This window comes from Cupressus sempervirens, chromosome 6 (genome assembly GCF_028749045.1).
Source record: "Cupressus sempervirens isolate cs-2001-9-10 chromosome 6, ASM2874904v1, whole genome shotgun sequence".
NCBI lineage: Eukaryota > Viridiplantae > Streptophyta > Pinopsida > Cupressales > Cupressaceae > Cupressus > Cupressus sempervirens.
In genome coordinates, this window is record NC_143123.1 from 280,746,840 (window position 1) to 280,769,396 (window position 22,557).

Consider the following 22,557-nt stretch of genomic DNA (forward strand, 5'->3'; position numbering starts at 1 on the left):
CTCCTGATTATATGTTTGTCTATGATCTCTATGAGGCCTGCTATTTTGTGAACTTTGTTGTTAGAGTTCATGTGTTTCGTTTAAGGCTTCTATGCTGCTAGTTCTTATGTTTTACTTTTAACACTTCTTGATACTTTGTTAAAGGTTTCGGGTCCTTTAAAACCTATTTTTAATTAATCAAAACAACTTATTATTTTTCAACATCTTATTTTTATAAAGTTTATAGAAGATCTACAAAAATTTATAGGAAAATAAGATATTTCTAAATTTTTCCATTGCATGATATTTCTAAATTATTTATCCTATACAAATTGCTTTAATGTCAAATAAATCTATTGTGCTAAACACATTGCATTGAGAATGATACTACCTTATATATATTCAAAGGATATCTCTCAGCTTATATATATATATATAATGGTTTAAGGCCGATAACTCTACTATCCTACAAATCTAAAGATTAAAAAAAATCAAATTTCAAATGTCTACATTTAATTTGAATGTTATAAACAATTACAAAAATATGTTTCATTAGAATTATATTTGAAAATGACAAAATAAATTCATCTATGAAATATTTTAATTTCTATAATGAAATTAATTTAAAAAGTATGATAGTTTTTTATAACATTTATTTTAACAATATATTTTCATTTTCAATTGTTAAATAGAATAATTGAGAAATTTAATTAAAAAAATTCTCCGTATCTCCTTTATTTTCATTTCCTCTATAAAATTATACATCCCTTCCTTTTTTGAGAGGAACTCTCTCTTGTTACTGTTCATAATGCGATAATTTAAATAAAAGGTGGCACCGTTATAATTTATAAATAAAATAATAAAAATTAACAAGATGACGATGGAGGTGTCCTGCTTCGTCTCCACAAAACCCAAACCATCCAGAGTCCATGGAAGTGAAATGAGTTTTGCAGCATTTACACCATAATTTTGGCAACGTGCATGAGGAACAGGAGCCTGAACATGGGGTTCGCGCTATCACTTTCCTCTTCCTCATCAGTTATTTCCCAGTCTCTTACTAGAACACACGATGTTTTCTGGTTATCAAGACATCAAAAGAAAAAGAGGAACGGAATTAGAATGCAAAGCGCTTCTTCAACGTCGCAGGTTTCAGCTCCTTCCAGGACTCAGGTCGGTGTTTCATGGGGTTTACTATTGTAATGAATATGTCGTCGTTGCTGGATTTTAGGACCTTTATTGCCAATCCAGGTAATTAATGATGGGAAACTAAGCTGGCCTTAATGAAATTGAAACCAAGTCCATTCAGATGAAACTGCCAGCTTTACTTCTTGCTCAATTCAAATTATTCTGCTAACCTCAGGCCGGAGAATCTGACAATATATACGGAAAAAAATTACAGTTGACGAGAGAGACCCCATTGTACTCCTCATTTTGAACTCCATGAATTTCAGCTAAAACTTTGAGAGTGTGGCTGTTTGAAATCCCGAACACTTGTGGAGAAAGCTGAGAGGCACCCCTCTTTCAGTGGTCTACAATTGAATTAGTTACAACCCATCAAATTGACAAAGTGTTCGTTAGTTTTGGTTGGACTAAAACTTACACGAATTGTGAAAGGGAGTAGAATTACTAATTTAGTGTCTGAGCCGAGTGACTATTATATAGCACTGGTTTGATGCAGGAACATTCCATCAAACCTCTAGTTTTAGGGGCATAAGTCATGCCTAGGAAGAAAATTTACATTCTAGTAAACGGGCTATTTTAAGAGTTTCATTTTTACGCGAGGAGGACAAACCCTTTAAATTGAATTGAGAAGTTGGGTAGGAGTTTCTTCTAACGTAGAGAAGTTGAGAAAATGAAGTGTCCCACCCAAATGTGAATTTCTTACTTTGCCAAAGACTTGGAGTACACTTGAATGCGAATGGTTTTGAATATTATTATCTATTCGATTTGTTTAAAGCTTTCATAACATTTTCCCCTTCCTATAATTCATCTTGACTTTCATATCGAGGAGACATTGTGACAAACAGTTTGCAACCATTTCATATGATTGATACTTCATGTCTAAACATTATGGACTGCTGTATACAACTCAGAAAATCAGAATGATGCACATATAATGCTCCAACTTTTGTCAACGGTAGAAATAAAGAACTCAGAAATTGTAATAGCTGAAACAATGAATTTCAGTATAAATACCTTCTTGTTATATAGGGATTGTGATGCACTGATCTGACAATTCAGAAGACAACAGAAAATAGACTTCATCAACAATTCTTTAGTTAGCATACATCTCCAAATTACAATAACAAACCAAATATGGCGTCCCAATATTTCACTGGCGATTGCAAAATAATTTCAAGCAATAATTTAAACCTTCATATTAGATAGCAATCTTTATGTCCATAAGAAGCAATGCGGGCGGGGGAGTTTGAATGGTGCGCGAGGAGTTGCTAGGGTTTCCACTGATGGTGAATTTGGCGATGACGGTGGGGATTGTAATCACCTAAAAATGGTCATCTAGACTATTAGCCCCTTTCTCAACATTTTGGCTAAATTAATTTAATCATTTATCTAGACCAAATTACTGATAATCAATTTATTTGATTATAACCTATAGTTTGACTATGCTATCCTAAGTTCATTATTTGATTAAAAGAACATGTCCCCTTTTAATTAAATAAAAGATCCCATTCTTCTAACCCACTTAAAGTGCACACATAAAGTCTTTTTTCTATTTTGCAATTAAAAGAAAAGGCTTTGTGACTTTTGTCTTATATGACAAGTCAACTTATATTCTATTGGTTGACTTGTGTGTGCACATGGATCACTCCTATTTTTGAATTCCACCGTTGATCATCCGCCATCTTCATCTTGATCTCTACCGTCCATACATCTTTAAAAGGGAGAGAGCTTCCCCCCTCAATCCAATCCATATTTTGAATATTGTTATGCTGCAAGTTTTCTAACAGGTTTCTTTGGAGCTTTGTGGAGAACTTCTATTTCTTGTCTACATTCTCTCATACCATAGCATTTTAGCTTAGATTCATGTTGCATGTTAGTTTAGCTTCTATTTTGCAATAATCTATCTCACATAGCTTAGTATTTGGATTGTAACACTCTCATCCATGCTTAGGATAGCTGCACTTTTCATATTCATTATAGCTTAATCTTTATTTGCATTGCATCTTTGAGGAACTCCTTGAGACATTTGCATTCTTGCATCTTGTCTTTGGAACCTCCCATTGCATGGTTTACTAGCAAGAAAAGTATCTCTAAAGCTCATCTGAGAGCTTTCTTATTTTTGAAATATACTCTCTTGCACTCTATGGATAGGGAGCTCTAAGCCGGCATCCAAGCATTCCAACTCATGGAATCGTTTGGATAGAAGGGTTTAGAGTGGGACACTTTCAAGTGTACATTTTTGGCGCCCACCGTGAGGCTTGAATCAAATTCTAGCTCCATTTGCTTTCATTTTTTATCTCTGATTTTTTACAGCAGCATATTGGATCTAATCAAATGCTTTTGTAGAATTATCACTTTGGTTTTAAGGCCAACCCATAAGTAAATTGGTTTGAAGGCCAAAAACTTAGTTGGTTTAAAGATTTGATCATATCTTTTAAACCGCTTGGAGTTTGGTTCTGAAATTTTTTTTGCAGGTTGGGTATATGCTCAAAATGTCTCTGTCCGATTTGCAGAGCATTTTGACGTGATTTTCGGAAGTTATGAGTTTTTCTTTGTTTTTCATAAAAAGCCGTTTCTGATCGCGAATCAGCGAATTTTTTTAAAAAACTTACATTTTCAGAAAGGGTTTTCAATTCTAATTGGGGTTCTTTCTTTGTGTTTTGAATTTTGAAGTCGTATTAAAGATCAAAAACTTGATTTGATAAATTTGGCCTGTTTTGACAAAATTGATCTCTAGAGCGCAAATGAAGAGATTTTTTAAAATTTCTTGCATTTTTGGAAAGCTCTCTAATTTTTAACAGGGGTCTCTTCTTTTCATTTTCATTTTTGGATACAAAATCATAGTAAACAAGTCCAATCTTGTTGACTAGGTCAAAATCAAAGAGTAAAAATGAGAGCATTTGTGATTAACTTGCACTTTCTTTGCATGCACTTGGTTGGAAGATAAATTGGATTTTTGAGGCAACTCACCACTTTTTATTGCAAATTTTTATGTTATTTTATACTAACTTTTGGTGCTAACAAGTTGTGATTACAGGTTGCCATCCTTATGAAAAAAAAAAATTAAAACATTGCATAAAAAGAACGCATGTCAAAGCTTCAAATGCGCAAGGGCTACTAACATTGTTTGCAGAGCTGCCCAAAGCATAAAAACCCAAAATTTCTTGCTTTTTTGTTTTCATGTGTGGCATTGACTAATTGTTCATTTTTCATAGGCACATAAAACTTGTGATTGGAGTCTTTTGGTAATAGGAGAGTATGCTCTTCACCCTTGTGGTGAATCATAAATCTTGACTTGCCATTTGGTTTCAAAAGCAAGGGGTAACTGAATCTTCTTGGCGTGTTTGGGAGAAAATGATTGGAATAGGAGAGTATGCTCTTCACCCTTGTGGTGAATCAGAAATCTTGACTCTCAAAATTTGATCCACTTTGTGTAGTTAGAATCCTTTAGAGGTCCTGCTCTCGGACAACCTGAGAGGAACGACCCAAGTGGGGACAAGCCGATTACTTGGCTCTTCCAACCCACTATAAACTCAAGGCTACCAAGGACACAAAACTTTGGTAGACGTAGTGTTTGTCTTCGCCTAGTGTGATTGCTTATGGGATTTCGACCATAGGGAGATCACTAGGCAAGAATGCTTAAGGTACTCTTGTGATCGCGAGATCGGTTACTCATCGCAAGGTGAGGTGTCCCGTAATTGGGAGCAAGAGGAACACTATGAACGGAAGCCCGATCTAAAAACTCTAAGTTAGTAACTATCTTTTTTTTTAGCCGCTCAACTTCTTGGTGCAAGGATTGATCCTAGTGGACTACCTGGATCACCCCAAGATTTACACTCATCATATGTGTTCCCTTGGTTATGCTTATGGCATTTCCATGACAAAGCCAATATCTCTTGTGGGCAACCACTTGGTGTGAGGCAAAGGAGCATGAAGCGTGGGCCAAGTTGTTGACTAATGAACCATGACTTCTAGGTAGATATTGCTTGATGTGTTCTTGAATGTGCTAGACCTATGAAAATCTTTTGAACATACATATGATGATAGTTATACGGCTTTCTTTTAAGACCTCACATATGCTTGTATCATGCAAGGTTGCTTTGTCCCTTGCTTGATTGTTTGAAGACTACTCCATGTGTCACTATCTTGCTTGGAAAGAAATTGCTTTTGAACATCAAACTTGCTATGCTATCAACTATTGTCAAACTTTGTCAACCAAGTCAAAACATCAAATGCAAACATTTTCTTATGTTGCTTGCTAAGGGGAGTTTCATCATTTGGCTGTGATTTTTTATGTCTCTAGTTCCTGAACATGCTTAAAGTGGCTCTTTGGTCTTAGTGCTCTTGGTCTATCTATCTTCATTTTCTATGTCCACTTGCTAGTTATCTTTTTGCTGAAATGGTTGCCTTGATTTCTTGACTACACTCTTGGGTTGGAGAGTTGTTCACTTGTCACCCCACTTGCTCTATCTATTTGGCTATTTGGGCATCTTGCCCAGCTATTGACTTGAGTGATTCATGTCGTAAGTTTCTTGGACATATTGTTTGACAAGTCACTTTAATCTCTCTCTACTATCTTGGCAAGTAGACACTCTACCTCCTATAGTTTCAACATCAAGTTATCTTCTAGACTATTTTATGCTTGGCTTTGCATCTAAAACTATGGGATCTAAACCTTGTGCTACCAAACTTCAACCAAATCTAGATGATCATGATATCCTCCATGTTACTAAAGAGTTTCAAGATCTATATGCACAATACAAAGAACTAGAAGAGACAAATGATCTTTCTTACCTTCATTTCTCTAAGCGCATGACAAAAATGAAGGCTAAACTTGAGAAAAGTTTAGAGGAGAAGATTGCATCATTACATGAATCTTCCTTAAGGTCTTTACATGCATGTAAGTCACCTTCTTTGAGGTCATCCTCTTCTTCTAGGTCTACATGCTCTACTTCAAGACATCAAATGTCTTCATCTTCTAGATCTAAAGACCTCTTTAGAGAACAAGCAAGTAATACCTCGTTTAAGCCTATGCTAAAATTTCATGATGGACCTATCTTTGACCAAGATAATGATGAAGACATGAATGCATTCTATTCACTTGAGAAACAACAAGAAGATCCTAGACATACTTCTAATAGAAATTTTGCTCCCTTGGAAGATTCTTATGATGACACTTTGCAAAAACTTCTTAGCAATAAGATCATCATGTTACCAAAGTCTAGCTCATATGGAAACCCATTCTTGGATACCTATTGTGCCTATCATCGATCTAATGACCATGCTACTTCAGATTGCATTGAGCTAAAACATAAAATCCAAGATCTTATTGATAATGGAATTATTGGAACCTCTAGCGACTCATGTGTTGAGGATACTTTTCTTGAGCAAGATTACATTAATGAACCTATGTCTAGTAGTGGCTCTATTACATCCTCCACTTCTTCCAACACTCATGCATCTCCCAAAACTTCAAAGCTTTCCAACATGCCTCCATCAAATAAAGAACCTAATGCTTTCCACATTGACTACGTGTATCCTCTAGGGCTACCTCTAAAAGAAACTCAAGCTAACCTTCACTTGGCTGCAAACCTTTTCCATGCTACTAATCCTAAACATCCTCAACCTTCATGCACTACTATGCCTAATCCAAGCACTACTCCATTCACTCTTCATTCTCCCTTGTCCTTAGAAGTGGCTCCATGTCAAGAGGACTCTCAAAAAGAAAAAGCTGTAAATGTCAAGAAAGATCAAGATCAAGCACCCTTTCATCTCCTTCAAAATTTCACCCCTATGTATCCTATTTCTTTTCCACCTCCTAAGTATGATGAAGATAGCACTTCTATTATCTCCCTTGAGCTTACTGAAAATTATGAGAAAAGTTCCCTTCATATGCTATCCAAATCTACTTGTCAAGATCAAAGAATCCCCTCATGTTCTACTTCTCCACATCCACTTCAAAATTGTGCTCAAGCTTCAAGTGCTTCTATTAAAAATGTTGTTCCTATCAAAGGTACTCATGAGTCTATTGATGGCTTTGACCATGTTGCTTACTCTAAAGATGTTGATATCCCTTCCCACTATCCCTTTGCATCTTCTAAATCTATCCTTGGTCCTTATCCATCTAAGCTACAGCATTCAAACCTTCCATCCATATTAGGGCCTTATGTTCCTCCATCTCCTACATTCACTCCTAGCTCTCCCATCATACCTCAAGATCAACAAAGACACTCATCCTTGATGACTTTTCACCCATCTATACTTCTAAACCAGTCATATCATCCTTATTCATCCACAAATCCCAAGTCCTTTGGAAGTGAGAATAAACATAAGAATCCATTGAAAAAGAAAGATCACTATGTCCCATTAATCGACATGTGAATGCTAAGAAGGAGAATGCACAAAAGAGACCGCAAAGGTCCACTATTAAAAAAGCTAAATCAAAGAAAATATGGGTTCCTAAATCCATTATTGAAGAAATGTGTTTTGAAGTATCCAAAGCAAAATCTAAAGCTATATGGATTCCCAAGTCTCTTTTAAAAGACTTGAATATTGAAAATACTTCAAAGTTGACATTCAAGCTTCCAAAGGCTTCCATTCCATCTTCTTCCAAAATTTTTTCTAAAAATATTCCAAAGCCTTCCACTCCACTTTTTTCCAAATCTCTTCTACCACCTCATACATCTAAACCTCAAGCTACTTCATCCATGATTCCTCCATCGTTCCAATACCCTTCAAGGTGTGTGTCAATGTTGATCTTGTCCAATATTTCAGCTACCCTCATGAAATCCTCTAAAGCTTACACTTACTTTCTATACATGAACTCTTATCCTCCATATACTTTTCCTACTACCATTTCTCTTTCATCACCCTATCAACATCTTTGAGCATACCTTTCTATGGTCTTGGCTTATTATGACTTATCTTTCCTATAGGAGCACTATCTACTTTCAAAAAGCTTGAGCTCTTTCTAAAAATTCAAAAAAAAAAATGAAAAAATGAAAAAAATGAAAATATGCCTTGGTGAAAACCACTTCTTGTGGCACTTTGGTAGCAAAAGTAAACAGAAATAAATTTGTCCTATGGTGAAAACTACTTCTTGTGGCACCTTGGATAAGTACCATGATGAAAACCTGGCAAACAGGTGTCATGTGTAATTCTTCCACCATCCATCTATCCCCTCTTCTCTCTTTGATCTTGACAATGTTGAGCTATCTTTGCATATTGGCTATCTTATCCACTAGATTTTCTATTGTGCTCTCCCATTCACTCATAGCCTCTATCTTGAGCTTTATTCTTATTGCTCTATCCCATTGCTATACTATCTAGTTGACCCCTTGGTCTTGATCATAATAAATGAAACATGGTTCTCATAGGTCTCTTGACATGGCTACTCTTTTGGACTACACACTTCATGCTATCTCACTTGTTGGCTTCATTGCTTATCCTACACGCTATCTTGCTCATTTCTTCCATTTCTTATCCAAAACCTACTTTATATGACTATCTTTCCCTAGCTTGGGTATTCTTGAGGAGTGCATTCTTGAGGATCACTTTCACTTACTTCACATTCCTTTCTTATGCATCTTTGCTTATCCATCGGCTTGTTTCTCCATCGTGTCCTATACCTTGCTAGACATTGGGAGAAAATAATGTGATCTTGCTTGAGAACTAGTAATCTCTAAATTATTCTAAAAAATCCAAAAAATCATATATGATGCTGAAAAAATCCTAAAAATAAAAAAAATGTCCTAAAAAAAGACCATCTTAGTGAAAACCTAGCAATAGGTGCTTTGATGTATCACCAAAAAAAATTGAAAAATTGAAAAATACAAAAAAATTGGAAAAAGTCCTGAAAAAATCTGTCAAGTGGTGAAAATCTGGAAACAAGTGCTACTTGAGACCCTTGCACCTCTGTCTATCAGTCTCAATCACCTATTTTGCTACACATTTCCTAGCTTGGAATTGTTTCTTGTCCTCATCTCGAGGGCATAGCTACTTAGCCTATTGAGGTATTCTTGTGCATTAGGGTTTCTTTGACAACTCACAACATAGTGTGTCTCAACACTTCCCCCACCTTGACATTAAGTGTTTTTCAACACATTACAGATAGTTTACCTACGGTCTCTGATGTCGCGATATTTCTCACTATCAGAATCAAGTCTGGAAGAAATGGCCAAGTGACTTACACACACACACTTTAACACTTAAACGACTGAGCTATGCTGACATTTATCTACTTTGTGTGCTGTCTATGATGATTTCTTTGCCATGTGTTCCCTCCCTAATAGTCTTTCGAGGATGTCATTGACTAGAAGACTGGGGGCATGGGGCATGTCTTCTTGATTTCTGCTTGTGGGTATACTTTGTTGTTTGTCTATAGTGTTGTAAGCATTTATGCTGGTCCTATTCAACACGTTGACTTACAAATGTATCATCCTTGACTATTTTGCAAGACCGCACTCAGGGTTTATCCTGGCGCTTATGCCTTGATACAGGTGTAATCTTGCTAAATTAAACTTAGGGAATCTAATCGTGTAGTTATCTTGACTTACATGTCTCTGATGCTTAGATTGGATTTCCACATACCTATCTAATATCGATCATATTCATATCCTCATAGTTATACTAGTGATGGTTGTATGATCTCATGATGTCCCTAATACATGCTCAATGATGAAATTAAGAGTCTAAATGTTATGCGCTTCTTGCTGGTAAACCACTTTGCATATTAGCTTGCATTTTAGGTTCATTTTCTAGATTAGTCTTGCATTCTTGCATATGGGGAGAGCTCTCTCTTCATCTTTTTGTGGACATATCGGCTAACTCCTTTCATATATTTCTTTACTTTCTTCTTATTCATGTCTTTTCACCTTCTTAATCTTTCGCTTCATCTCTTTTCTATCTTGTCATCACATTATATAAAGTTTTGACCTCTTAAATAATTTTGACGTCCTAGATTCATTTTCGGGATCGAAATCCAAATTCGAGTTCATCTTGATGGTCAAAATTGTCTTTTAAAATTCTACTTTCTTCTGAGCAGTTAGCTGACTTTTTGAGATCTAATCTCTGAATCATCACTGGGGCATCTTCATTTCTTCATATCTTCATCATTTCCATACTTCATATATACTTAAATTCATTATTTCATGTCTAAAATCACCTTTCTACTCATTTCGACCTTATTTTTATGCTATATCCTTCAAGGTCAACTCTAGTCAAACTGGGGCATTTTATCAATTTTTTTATGTAGTCATTCTTGGGTTCTAATCATCTATCTGTCATCTTGGACATTGCTATATTCTAATTTTCTCATTTCTAGCCAGTTTTTGCATCCGCTTACCTCATTTCAATTTCGATCCCGAGGGGGCAGAAATACTCTATCACTGCTTAGGAGCATTTGTTTGATCTTCTCACTTGCTCTCACTCTATCTGCTTTTCTAAGTGTTAGTATTCTTCTTGAATTCTGACATCATCTCTTCCTAGTGTTCAGTACTACTGCTATTAGGCTGTGCATTCAGGACTTGCTATCTATTTTTGCATTTCATTCTTTGGAATCAGATATCCATATCTATCACTACCTACTTAGCTTTCTATTTTCTTTGACATAATGTGTTTCCAGATCGATCACGCATTAGTCAAAGAGGGGCAAATGTAATCACCTAAAAATGGTCATCTAGACTATTAGCCGCCTTCTCAACATTTTGGCTAAATTAATTTAATCATTTATTTAGACCAAATTACTAATAATCAATTTATTTGATTATAACCTATAGTTTGACTATGTTATCCTAAGTTCATTATTTGATTAAAAGAACATGTCCCCTTTTAATTAAATAAAAGATCCCATTCTTCTAACCCACTTAAAGTCCTTTTTCTATTTTGCAATTAAAAGAAAAGGCTTTGTGACTTTTGTCTTATATGACAAGTCAACTTATATTCTATTGGTTGACTTGTGTGTGCACATGGATCACTCCTATTTTTGAATTCCACCGTTGATAATCCACCATCTTCATCTTGATCTCTACCGTCCATACATCTTTAAAAGGGAGAGAGCTTCCCCCCTCAATCCAATCCATATTTTGAATATTGTTATGCTGCAAGTTTTCTAAGAGGTTTCTTTGGAGCTTTGTGGAGAACTTCTATTTCTTGTCTACATTCTCTCATACCATAGCATTTTAGCTTAGATTCATGTTGCATGTTAGTTTAGCTTCTATTTTGCAATAATCTATCTCACATAGCTTAGTATTTGGATTGTAACACTCTCATCCATGCTTAGGATAGCTGCACTTTTCATATTCATTATAGCTTAATCTTTATTTGCATTGCATCTTTGAGGAACTCCTTGAGACATTTGCATTCTTGCATCTTGTCTTTGGAACCTCCCATTGCATGGTTTACTAGCAAGAAAAGTATCTCTAAAGCTCATCTGAGAGCTTTCTTATTTTTGAAATATACTCTCTTGCACTCCATGGATAGGGAGCTCTAAGCCGGCATCCAAGCATTCCAACTCATGGAATCGTTTGGATAGAAGGGTTTAGAGTGTGACACATTCGAGTGTATAGGGATGAGGATGATCTAGACTATTGGAGGGACCTTTCTTTGCCCTTTGCTCCCTTCTTCTGCAAGAGGTTGTTTGAGGGTTCGGCGGGTTTAGACACGATCTTGCTGTCAATTCCATGTGATCGATCCTTATTGTGTCTTTGTGATGGGAGATCCCGCTATGGGGGTGCTAGTGTAGCCTTTGGGCAAGGGAGGGCCTTCCCTATCTTGCCGTTCTTTGCTAGTGGTTTGTTTGAGCTTTGGTTGTGCCTCAATCGTTTGCGTATGAGGGCATTTTGCTGTAAGGGTTGCTGAATTTGGAGGTCATATTTCCAGTGGGGCAGTATTGGGTTCACCCTTTCTATCAATCTTGGGATCTATTGTGCTCCGTTTGGCTTGCGCTGTTTGAGCATCCCTCTCCTTTTTGGGTGGGATTTGGTTATTTTTGTTGCTTGGGCTTCTTCGTGGTCTGTTTGTGTTGTCTATTGCTAGTTTGGAGGGCTATGCTGTTATGTTCTTCTTACTGTTGTTATTATGGTGAAGAAGTCAATCGGATGTCTAGGTTTTTTCCTGACTGTGAGCATGGATATAATTTTTTCTCGGTTTCATAAAGGGGGTTTTCTACTTTCTAGTTTTCCTTTTGGCTGCTAGGTTGACGCCAAAAGTTTTGAAGGGCCCTCCTTGGCCCCTGGTTGGTTTTGGTTATGGGAAAGTTCATTGTGTGGGGGCTTTTCCTTTTCTAGAGTTTGGTGCTTCTTTGTGATGATCTGGTGGAGGACTTGGTGCTCTATTTTGTTTCTCACCCTAGAGACTTCTATAGAGGCGAAGTTCTTCCTTTGGCCTTGTTGGCACCTTCAGGAGGTTTCTAGGCTTGCGATGTACTTGGTGCGGCTATCCTTTTTACGCTCAAATCAAATTGAGGTGGAGATATCATCTATTGAGGTGGTGATATGCTATGGGGGCAAAGTTGATTGTAGGTAGGGCATGTCTATTCCTTATGCCATTATTTGGAAGGTGGGGTGGTTTTCTTCCTCTCTGTTTTCCCTATTGAGGTGGGATCTATGGTGGAAGGGAGCTATGTTAGGGAGTGTTTCAACTATGTTGGGTTTCAAATCCTTGTCAAAATCTGGATGTAATGGGTTTCATGCCCCCATCAAAACCTGTTATCACTTCTTAAGGATTCAGCTAGTGCTTAGAATATGTACTCTCATATGGCTGATCGTGTTGTGCTTAAAGATTTTTGCTATGTTTTGGGGTTGGGATGTTGCCCCTCCTTTTTCCCCTACGATCTAGTGGATCTTGTTGGGTCATAGTTTGTCCTTTTGGGCATTTGTTTGCAGCCCATGCTTTAATTTTTCCACTGGATGGCTTCTTACTGCTGATTTGTTGTTGAATATCTATCTGCAGCGCTTCATCTATAATGGGTTTTAGATCCCTTCTAAAATCTAGTTGTAATGGGTTTCAGGACCCCATCAAAACCTGTTTTACTTAATCAAAGACAATCTCTATGTCCAACTATGGAAGTTAAATGGAAAGATACTTGAAACATTATAGGCGATGCCTTAGGAGATATGAACAAATTTGAAGGTTTTGTCTTGCCTGTAGACTTCATAAATTTGACAATCAAACCTTGGGGATTGATAAACTTTTTTGACGTACAAATAAATATAAACTTTTCTAACGTACAAATAAATGATTTTTCCAGTTCCTTCTCAATGCCAAATACTTGGAATAAGCTCAATGTGAATTTTGGAATGAGTCCACCTAATAGATTGAATGGGTCCTATCCACATAACATAAAAATTCCAAGGGTTTACATCCTCAGATCTCCTGTAAATGAAAGCCAAAGTTCTCAAAATTCTTATAGAGAAATAAAAATTATTCAAGCATGTCAAAAGATTTCCTCAAATCTACTTTTACAATCCTCTCATGAAGTTTTGAGAATCCTATTAAAAATTTTGACTGTTAATATTTTAACATTTAACTTGCATACGAGAAATAATAATAAAGTGACCCATCATATTTTTTCTTGATTAATGCAAAGTCACCTTCATATCCTTATAGCTCCATAAGTTGGTGCCCCTTTTGGTATAATAATTAAATACTCTATGGTATTAGTATATTGAATGCATACTTGACCTCCATTATCCACTGTAATCATATAGATTCTTTATTTATTAATTATATTTAAGTCAATGCTAGATTAGACTCTAACTAATTATATTAGATCATTAAACTCCATTAAATGCCAAATATCTATCCAACAACTCATCTTGCCATCTTTTTGGATATAATCGTGGCATCCTCTGACCATTTATATGACTTACCATAACTAGCATGGACTCAAATCTCCTAGTGATTTCCTAAAAAAGGTGTGTATAAATGAAGTTTGGAAGACCGTTGGAAAGCAAACCACAAATAAATCGATGCACTAAGATGGAGATTAATGAAATAGAGACTGAAAGCGAACTTAACAACCCTAAATTACCTTTAAAGGGCTCCTTTATTACCACATTAGTCTTCAGGAATCATTGATAGTAGGCTAACCTCTGAGAATAACTCATGCTTAGGAAGCACAAAAATGGGGATATTACAATCTGTCCTTCCCAAAGATTGCTTACTCTCAAGCAATTTCATCTCCATACCAAACCAAATGCTATTTGCACCTATATGCTAGTTAGAATACTAGGATACTATAAGAGTCTCAGAGATATTGGTCTACCAATTCGTTGTGTCACTTTGATATAACTTCCATCGACAACACTATCATGTTGCAACACCTTGGGAAGCATTCCATCCAATGCAAATCCTTAGATCCCAAGTTCGAAATCATCATATATCTTGAGAATGATTAGATAGGCATACCTAAATAGATCAACCAATAAGAGTATCTTCATTCTACTAAACACTCCTTGTATCATAACCTCCCATGGGTACACTCCTCCTATATCCCATAGATATATTGATTGTTCACCTTTGAAATTTGAAAAGTCCTACTACTCTATAGTAGGTATACGTGAAATGTCAAATTGCCCCAACAGAACCTCCCTATCCTATATCTTAAAATAGAGGCCATCCTCAAGGAGCAAACAAGAAGGCCTATAGGAATTGGTTCCTTCCTCTACAGAAAGAAGCACTTCATACCAGTCATCCACCCCAACCTTATGTGACATATGGAACATCAAATCATTAGTACATGGGTCAAATGAAAAAGAACATGCACATTGCACGGTGTAATCACAATGCATTAACAGTCTCCCATGGAAGGCTTGTATCAATAGTAGGTTTCCATACCCCATTATGTGAGTTATGAATCTCACCATGTAGAACTTGAAGCAAAAAACATGCATCATCACATACAATCTGTGCACTTTTTACTATGCAACTTCATTCCTCACGTCTCCTTAGATTGGTGTTTAAGGTTGATTGACTTCTTCAAATAAGTTGCACTTTGATGTAGGAGCATCCTTGGTTCATGGCAATCCTACATCAACCAAAAACACTCTGTCAATTTGTTTTAGTTTAGTTCAGTTCTGTGTTTTTTTTCAGCAACATTTTGCGTTGGCTCATTTGTTTATGTAGACCTATTTAGCATATTCTTGGCATCATGTGTGAGCTTTGTTTGGGTTATCACCTCAATCTAATTCTTCTCAGTGAAGCTCTCTTGGATTCTTGACACAACCTATTTGTTCTTCACATTTCTCAACTAGTTGGAGTTTTCCAATCCTGCAAACCATTTTCTCAGTTTACGAATCTATTTGGCACATCCTAAGATGTTCCTATACCGTTGACCGACCTACCTATGGGATTGTGCTTCATTTCAAATTTTTATGGAGGAGTTCTTTAAGATTTAGGTCTTGACCTATATTTGGTATTACATTTTCCTTACCTTTGGAAATGTGGTCTTTCTTGGCCAACTTGATGGATGCAAACATTCTATATATTGATGTAATTGATCTATATGAAGGTAGCTAGGTATGGGAGCATCTCTTGGAGGTTTGAAATGATAGATAATCTGGATTTTTGATCCGTAATAATGCTTATAATGGAAGACTGCATGTTGCTGGCCAATTGTATTTGAATTCATGAATCTATGATAGTGCGAACATTTGATCTTGCATTTTCTCAATTGCTTTCTGTTGTTTCAGTTTTGTGACTCTTGCTGAATGACTTGGATTGTTCTCTTTGAGGACCCTCCTACCATGATTGCATCAAGTGGTATTAGAGGGAGTTTTCGTTCTTGTGGGTAATGTCCTCTTTTTCTAGGACATTATAATTCAGTGTTGCCAGCTCACTTCGCTTAGGTTTTAGGGGTGAGAAGGTTCTTTTTGGGGTTCAGTTCGAGATTTGGCCTAGACATTTCCAGTTTCAGACCCATTGGAGCAGTTTTGGTAGGTTGTACGGATACTTACTATTTTTACTAGTTTTGGCAGTTGGAAACAGTAGAAGGAAACCCAACTAAGATTTTTGGTCATTATACAGTCGGCTGACAAATACTGTTAGAGCATTGTGGAAGAATATCATTGGAAGCGAGTTGACAGGGATTCATGGAGTCGGAATTTGCTAAAAACACCCAGACGTGGACTGCAAGTTTAACACATTTGAGTTGAAGGCAAATACTTGATTTGTTTTTGGACATTGGAGTTAAGACACTCTCGATAGCAGAAGGGCCTTAATCACGGCATGAGAGAGATATCCGGACGGGTAAAGGAACAACTTCAGACTGGGTTTGTTTGAGTACATGGATGCTAGTTATTACCTTGGGCGGGCCGGGTGTTATCATGGCTTAATCTTCCCATAACAAGGCAGATTGGAATAGCACAGTGGTCGGGAGAATCCATATCACCCCCCCCAATGAAGTTGTCTCCGCAAGAAACTTTCTCACTTGGCCGGGGTCTTAGACGTGAGGAAAGTCAGCTGCCGTGGCATAATAGCGGGTACAGTCTGTGATTCACAACATTGGATAAGAGAACACCTTGGACGAACAGGGATACATGGCTCCAACAGTTGCTCGCAGTGCGGAATGTATTGACCATTGCTATCGGATCACGACCTCCAATAACGCGGGTAGTCATAATAGTGAGTAGGGTCAGTCACTCACGCTCTCGGCAGTAGTTGTATAACTAGTCGACCTCTTTCCGCCGACAGTCAACATCTTCTACGCGGAGTAATAGTAGCTTGAGGGAAGTTAGTTGCCCAACAAGTTATGGTCGAATAGGAGATTACGGGAATCCTTGGTGTTGGCGTCAATATTCATTAGCAGCGTAGATACCAGAGCAGGCAGAGCTTTCCACGTCGGCATCATTCTGCACACAGTACATACCTTAACGACACTGGGAGGTCGCAGGTGTGAATGACTTCGCAGGCCGGGCATGGAATGTAATATTCACCAGTAGGCGGCATATTATCTACAGACCAGTAAATCCATCGTATTTACTACCTCAGACTAGAGCCATCAAAAATAGTGGAGGACATGAAAGGCAGATGACTTCACAACTCGACTTTTAGATATTCATTCTAAAACATTGCAAGATAACATAAGACAAGATATACGCCTTGGTCTACATCGTTTAGATTATATGCTAGATACTGAAATGGGATCATTACTACAGATAGAGCTAAATACAATTTCATCATCTTTTGCTGGACTTGAATGCCTTGTTAGTTAGCTAAACAGGTATTTGATCAAACGTTTTGGGGATGCTTCTTGGAACATGGGCATATGTGAGTGCTGGTGCTTTTGGTAGAGCTTTCATTCAAGAAGAGGCAGGAGGATTGCCTGGGGGAAATGAGTAGTTGTTGACACTTGGTTTAGGCCTCTTAGTGACAGCAGTGGCTACTACTTATGTTACTAGACTTGCTAAGGATGCTGTGAAAGATACAATGTAGGCACCTAAGAAGAAGATTCATACATCTTTATTGAAAAGCTTTAGTGAAGACTAAATAAAAGTACAGCTGGTAGTCTATGCCACATTTTGGGGGGTTGGGACTGATTTTGGCAACTAAAACAGATGAAATAGTCCATTTGTATGAAGCATAAATGTTGATAAAATACATGCTGTGGAACTTTGTTCCTAGTCACAGTCATTTTCTAATTTGGAATGGTGGTAAACATTGGGGCCCAATATACAGTATAGATAGCAGTATGATCTATTTGGTATGTTTCCACAAGCTCAAACTATAAACGAAACTCCTATATGCCACACTAGTAGGGATTGATTTAGCTCATTACAGACCTGCAATAATATTATTTTTCAGGGTACCTACTGTCAGGCTAAACCGGAAATTCACAGTTGAATGTAGTAATGTTGCTTTGATCACTTTGGGTATTTGTGATATACATTTTCATGAGCAAAAATCTGAAACGGATTTGGAATTAAGTGATTTTCGCTAATGGCACCCCTTTGATTGAGAGCAATTCAGTTGATAAGCTACATGGCAGAGGAAGTGGGACGAGATTTTCAACTCGACATTAAAACAAAAGTAAGGAGACTATATGATGATTAAAACAAATTTCTGACAAAGCTTCAAAAAGACTTTCCTTTCATTGATTATGTGGACTTTCAGCTAGAGCTACAAAAGAAAACGGATATGATAAGAAACAAATACTATGATCTGGCTCGAGATCTCCTTGTAGAGGACAGTTATAGGAAATTGCATGAAGAAGGCATTAATCAACTTGATAGTAGTACTGAAAAAGAAGAGCAATCTTTGCATGATAATATACAAAACAATAACAAGGGCATAGGTATACTAGCAGGTAATTGGGAGACAGAAGTATCTCTTGGAGCTGTTTACACTAGTCCTTTTGATGAGCAGGTTAATGGCCCATGCAGTAGAGTTGACCAAATCGTCAACGTTGGCAATTCCAACATCTTATTTGGTGACATGGAAATTAACTTGGATGAATTTTATGGTGATACCAAGATGGAAATTATATCAAATTTTGAGGAGCAAATGGACAGTGATGTTGGCAGGACAAATGATCTAGCACACATTGAGTTAGAGAATATATCTGAAAATGTTGTTTTCCAAGGTGTTGAAAAATCAGAAAATTCTATGGAGAACAGCTCACTTGTGTTTGAAGGAGATGGTCAAAAACTATTATCACTCCTTGACTTATTGGATATGCTTTTGGTCAAAGAGGACAAGATTGTCCAAGTGTTGACAAGGATGGATGATTCTTCCAGATTGGTTGAGGATCTCATGGGGTAGATTGTGATAGAAGAGAGACATGGTAGTGTATGCGGTGTCACAAGTCCTCTCTTACATACTGTTTTTGAAATTTTAAAAATGATAAAATATGAGTACTTGCAACTATTAATGGATAGAGATCTAGCAATAAAATTTGGAAGGGACAAGGAGAGTGAGGTAGATGAGCTATGCCTTCAATTAAGCTTAACACATTTTTCCATCCACAAAACTAAAAATCAAACGAGTGGAGCAGCCACTTATAAAGAAGATAACCGGGGTTTAAGGGCTCAAGAAATCAACAAATCATTGAAGGGATTCATAAAGTGGGTAGATGTGAAGGCAAGTAATGTGATTCAATCACGTATTTCCCATTTGAGACTTCCTATGGTGAGAAAAATTCTATGGATCAGCAAGTTGGTGAGTCTGAAAATTCTGATTTTTATGAGAGCAGCTGTACATCTTCACATGAGCACATGGTTAGTGATACGATAAGTGAAGATAATTCACAGAATTCAGCTAATGGTGAACCATCCTTTTATGAAGACTTTGACAGAAGCGAGAGTACTTATGGTGGAGTAGGAAGTTTAGATTTATCCTTAGCATGCTCAGAGGGAATTTTTAGCTTGCCCAGAGTTCTATCACCCAACTCTTATGAGATGGCCACGGCCTACATGTTGATTGGTGATTTTTCTTGTTGGTATATTTCCACTATCGGTGATTTGCTTGTGTATGTTAGTAATTTATTCGCTAATTCTATTTGGCCTTCCAGGGTTAATGAGTTATTTGCAGGTGAGTGGGGAGATCACACATTACCCTACGTTCCACATGAGGTGTCTACATTTTTATTTCAGCAGGGTATTGAAGACAGTGTTAGCACTCATGATGTGGGTGATTCACCAACCGCTCTTTCATTTACCCAGGATCATGTTGATTGGGTGGTCGAAAATCCAGGTGTTACTAGTATCTTACATCTGGTGGATTATGTTGTGTTGCTACACAGTCGCATGATTATGATCTGCGTTTTTTAGCTTTTAGACATATCAGAGATCCAAAGATTAGGATTACTCCTTTTTCACCAGAGTGATATGGTGGTGGAATCGGATTGGCCGGATCTATCATTGACATTGGAGCATATATTGCAAGAGTGGTATAGTGATACAAGGGTACAAATATTACAGGAGTGGTACAGTGGTACAGATGTTACAGGAATTGGTCAGTGGTTTTTCAAACAACGCACGAGTTCTCACTTGGGATCCAAGTGGAGCATCTCTATGTATTACTTTTTATCGGGGAGCTCGTTCAAGAGTTTGGTTGCTATCATTTTGGGGTGGATATTGGTATATTGCTGAGCTCCCATCTTCACTTGACAGTAGAGACTCGTAGGCTCACTCATGGAGTGAGACATTCATTCTGAATGAGGGTATTGGTACACAAGGCAACAACAGATGGCAGTTGGTGACCCTTAATGGTGAGCCTTGGGATTCTGGCATTCAGTTACTTGGCACATTGATTCCTCTTGTACTATTTCACCATTTTGGATTTGGGATGATGCATGTTGGGGTACATCGACTAAGGAGTAGAACCTCAATTCTCGAGGCGAGTATGGGATCTTGGCATCTGATTTCTGCAGGTGTGAGCGGATTGCTTGAGGGAAAGCAATCTTTGAGAAGGGAGGTTGTGTAATGTCCCCTTTTCTGGCACATTATAATTCAGTGTTGCTAGCTCACTTCGCCTAGGTTTCGGGGGCGAGAAGGTTCTTTTTAGGGTTCAGTTTGAGATTTGGCCTAGACATTTCCAGTTTCAGACCCATCGGAGTAGTTTTGGCAGGTTCTTTGGATACTTACTATTTTTAGTAAGTGAATAGAGCTCAGTATTTTGGATATCTTAGTGTTGGTTTGGAAGTGTCTTGTCGAGAGCTTTCCAACGAGCTGTTGCACGTGCTTATCCGAGTTTGTTTGGTCAATTATTTTAATGGTGACAATTTTATGGTTTCTTGACTAAGTGACTATTAAAGTCATTTTATTTTAAAAAGTTACTATGTTCACTTAACTGACTAAAGGACAAAAAGGTGCTTTATCCCACATTGCTTAAAAGAGCATGCATCACATTGGAAAAAGTAATAAAGGTACAACTGACTCCACATGGGATAAAATATGAAGATTATAATATTCAAAGCAAATATTAATCTGGGAGCTAGAAACAATTGCTGGTTATTTCTTCTAGGATGCAAACCCTTGAAGAATTTTTGAAGGTTGGACACAAACCTAGCCTTCTTACAGGGTTATTTATATTTCCAATCTGACTGTTATTTCTGTGTATAAGATTGGATTATTTGGATTGTTGCACGTTATTGTATTGCTGTTGTATAATATAGTAACATTAGTTGGCAACTATTTGTGTTAATTCTTTATTTATGTATGTATTTCTGAATATTGGAGGAAATAAACAAACTTTTTTGAGTTTTCTTGTATTCAAATCTGTTGGTTATAAATCTATTAAAATTCTGGAAATTGTATCAAGTATTGGTTTTTTGTTCGCTGTTAAAAACTGCACATTTTTATCAAGGGTTATTGGAAAATATCCGAAAGGGATATTACATTGTAATTGCAAATTGTCATTTTCAGGGTTTTCAAAGTCCTGTAATTGATTTGTTGTGGGGTGGTAGAGTAGAGATTTGACCTGCAATTGCAGAGGAGTCACACAAGGATGTCCTGAAGAGGAATGCCAGAGGTGGTGGAGCAAAGAGAGATGCAAATGTGATGGATATGTTAAGGCAAATTGCAACAAAGTTGAAAGCTATTGAAATGACTCATAGAAGAGGTCAGCATGTTGAGGATGTTAGTGAAGAAGTAAAAGAGGAAATCATGGAAGAAGAACTAGAGCTCGACTAGGAAATGAGAGACTCTCAAGAGCCCTAAATAGGGTAAATACTAGACCACATTTTAACCCACCATACTATGATGATAAATTAAATTTGGATGAATTACTTGATTGGGTGACAAAGATGGAGAAATACTTTGACTTTGAAGGTACAAGTGAGGATAAAAAGGTGAAGTATGCTTGCACAAAGTTGAGAAGACATGCATTGTTATGGCAAGGAAATTTGTAGGCTGGCATTTAAGAAGAGACAAAAGAAAAGGTCAAATATTGGAATAGGATGGTAAATAAGTTTAAGGCCAAATTCTTATCTGCAAATTATCATGCGAGCTTGTTCCAAAAGTTACAAAAGCTAAAGTAGAAGGAATTTAGTGTGAAGGAGTATACTAAGGAGCTCTATAAGTTGGACATCGGACCTAGATAATTTGAGGATCATGTTGAATGAGTAGCACTGTATCTAAATGGTTTGATGATTTCTATATGGAACGAGATCAATTTGATCAAGTTACAGAGTGTAGAAGAGGCTTATCAATATGCCTTGAAAGGTTGAGGAAAAGTTGAACAAAAGGCATTAGCTAAGACAAAGAGGAAGAAGAGAAAGATTTTAGAGAGGAATAACATTCATTGGAGGAGGAAGATGTCATATGGATCAAAACAAGTGCAAACCAAAAATTATAGAGGACAACTCACACGGAAGGGATGACAGAAACTTCTATAGGAGTGGTGGACAAAATGGCTATAGGAGAGATGATAAGAGGATGTTTAGAGAAACTTGCTTAAGTA

The 22,557-nt window shown here is 37.1% G+C and overlaps 1 protein-coding gene across 1 annotated transcript in view; it reads left to right on the forward strand.

Moving 5' to 3' along the window:
- The first annotated feature begins 826 nt into the window (after nt 1-826).
- Nucleotides 827-22,557, forward strand: part of LOC149552313 (Lycopene beta/epsilon cyclase protein) — a 406,544-nt gene continuing 384,813 nt past the window's right edge. The window contains exon 1 of the mRNA XM_089787837.1: nt 827-1,149. Within this exon, the coding sequence (XP_089643963.1) occupies nt 961-1,149 (189 nt within the window). The 5' untranslated portion in view covers nt 827-960. The remainder of the gene's footprint in view (nt 1,150-22,557) is intronic.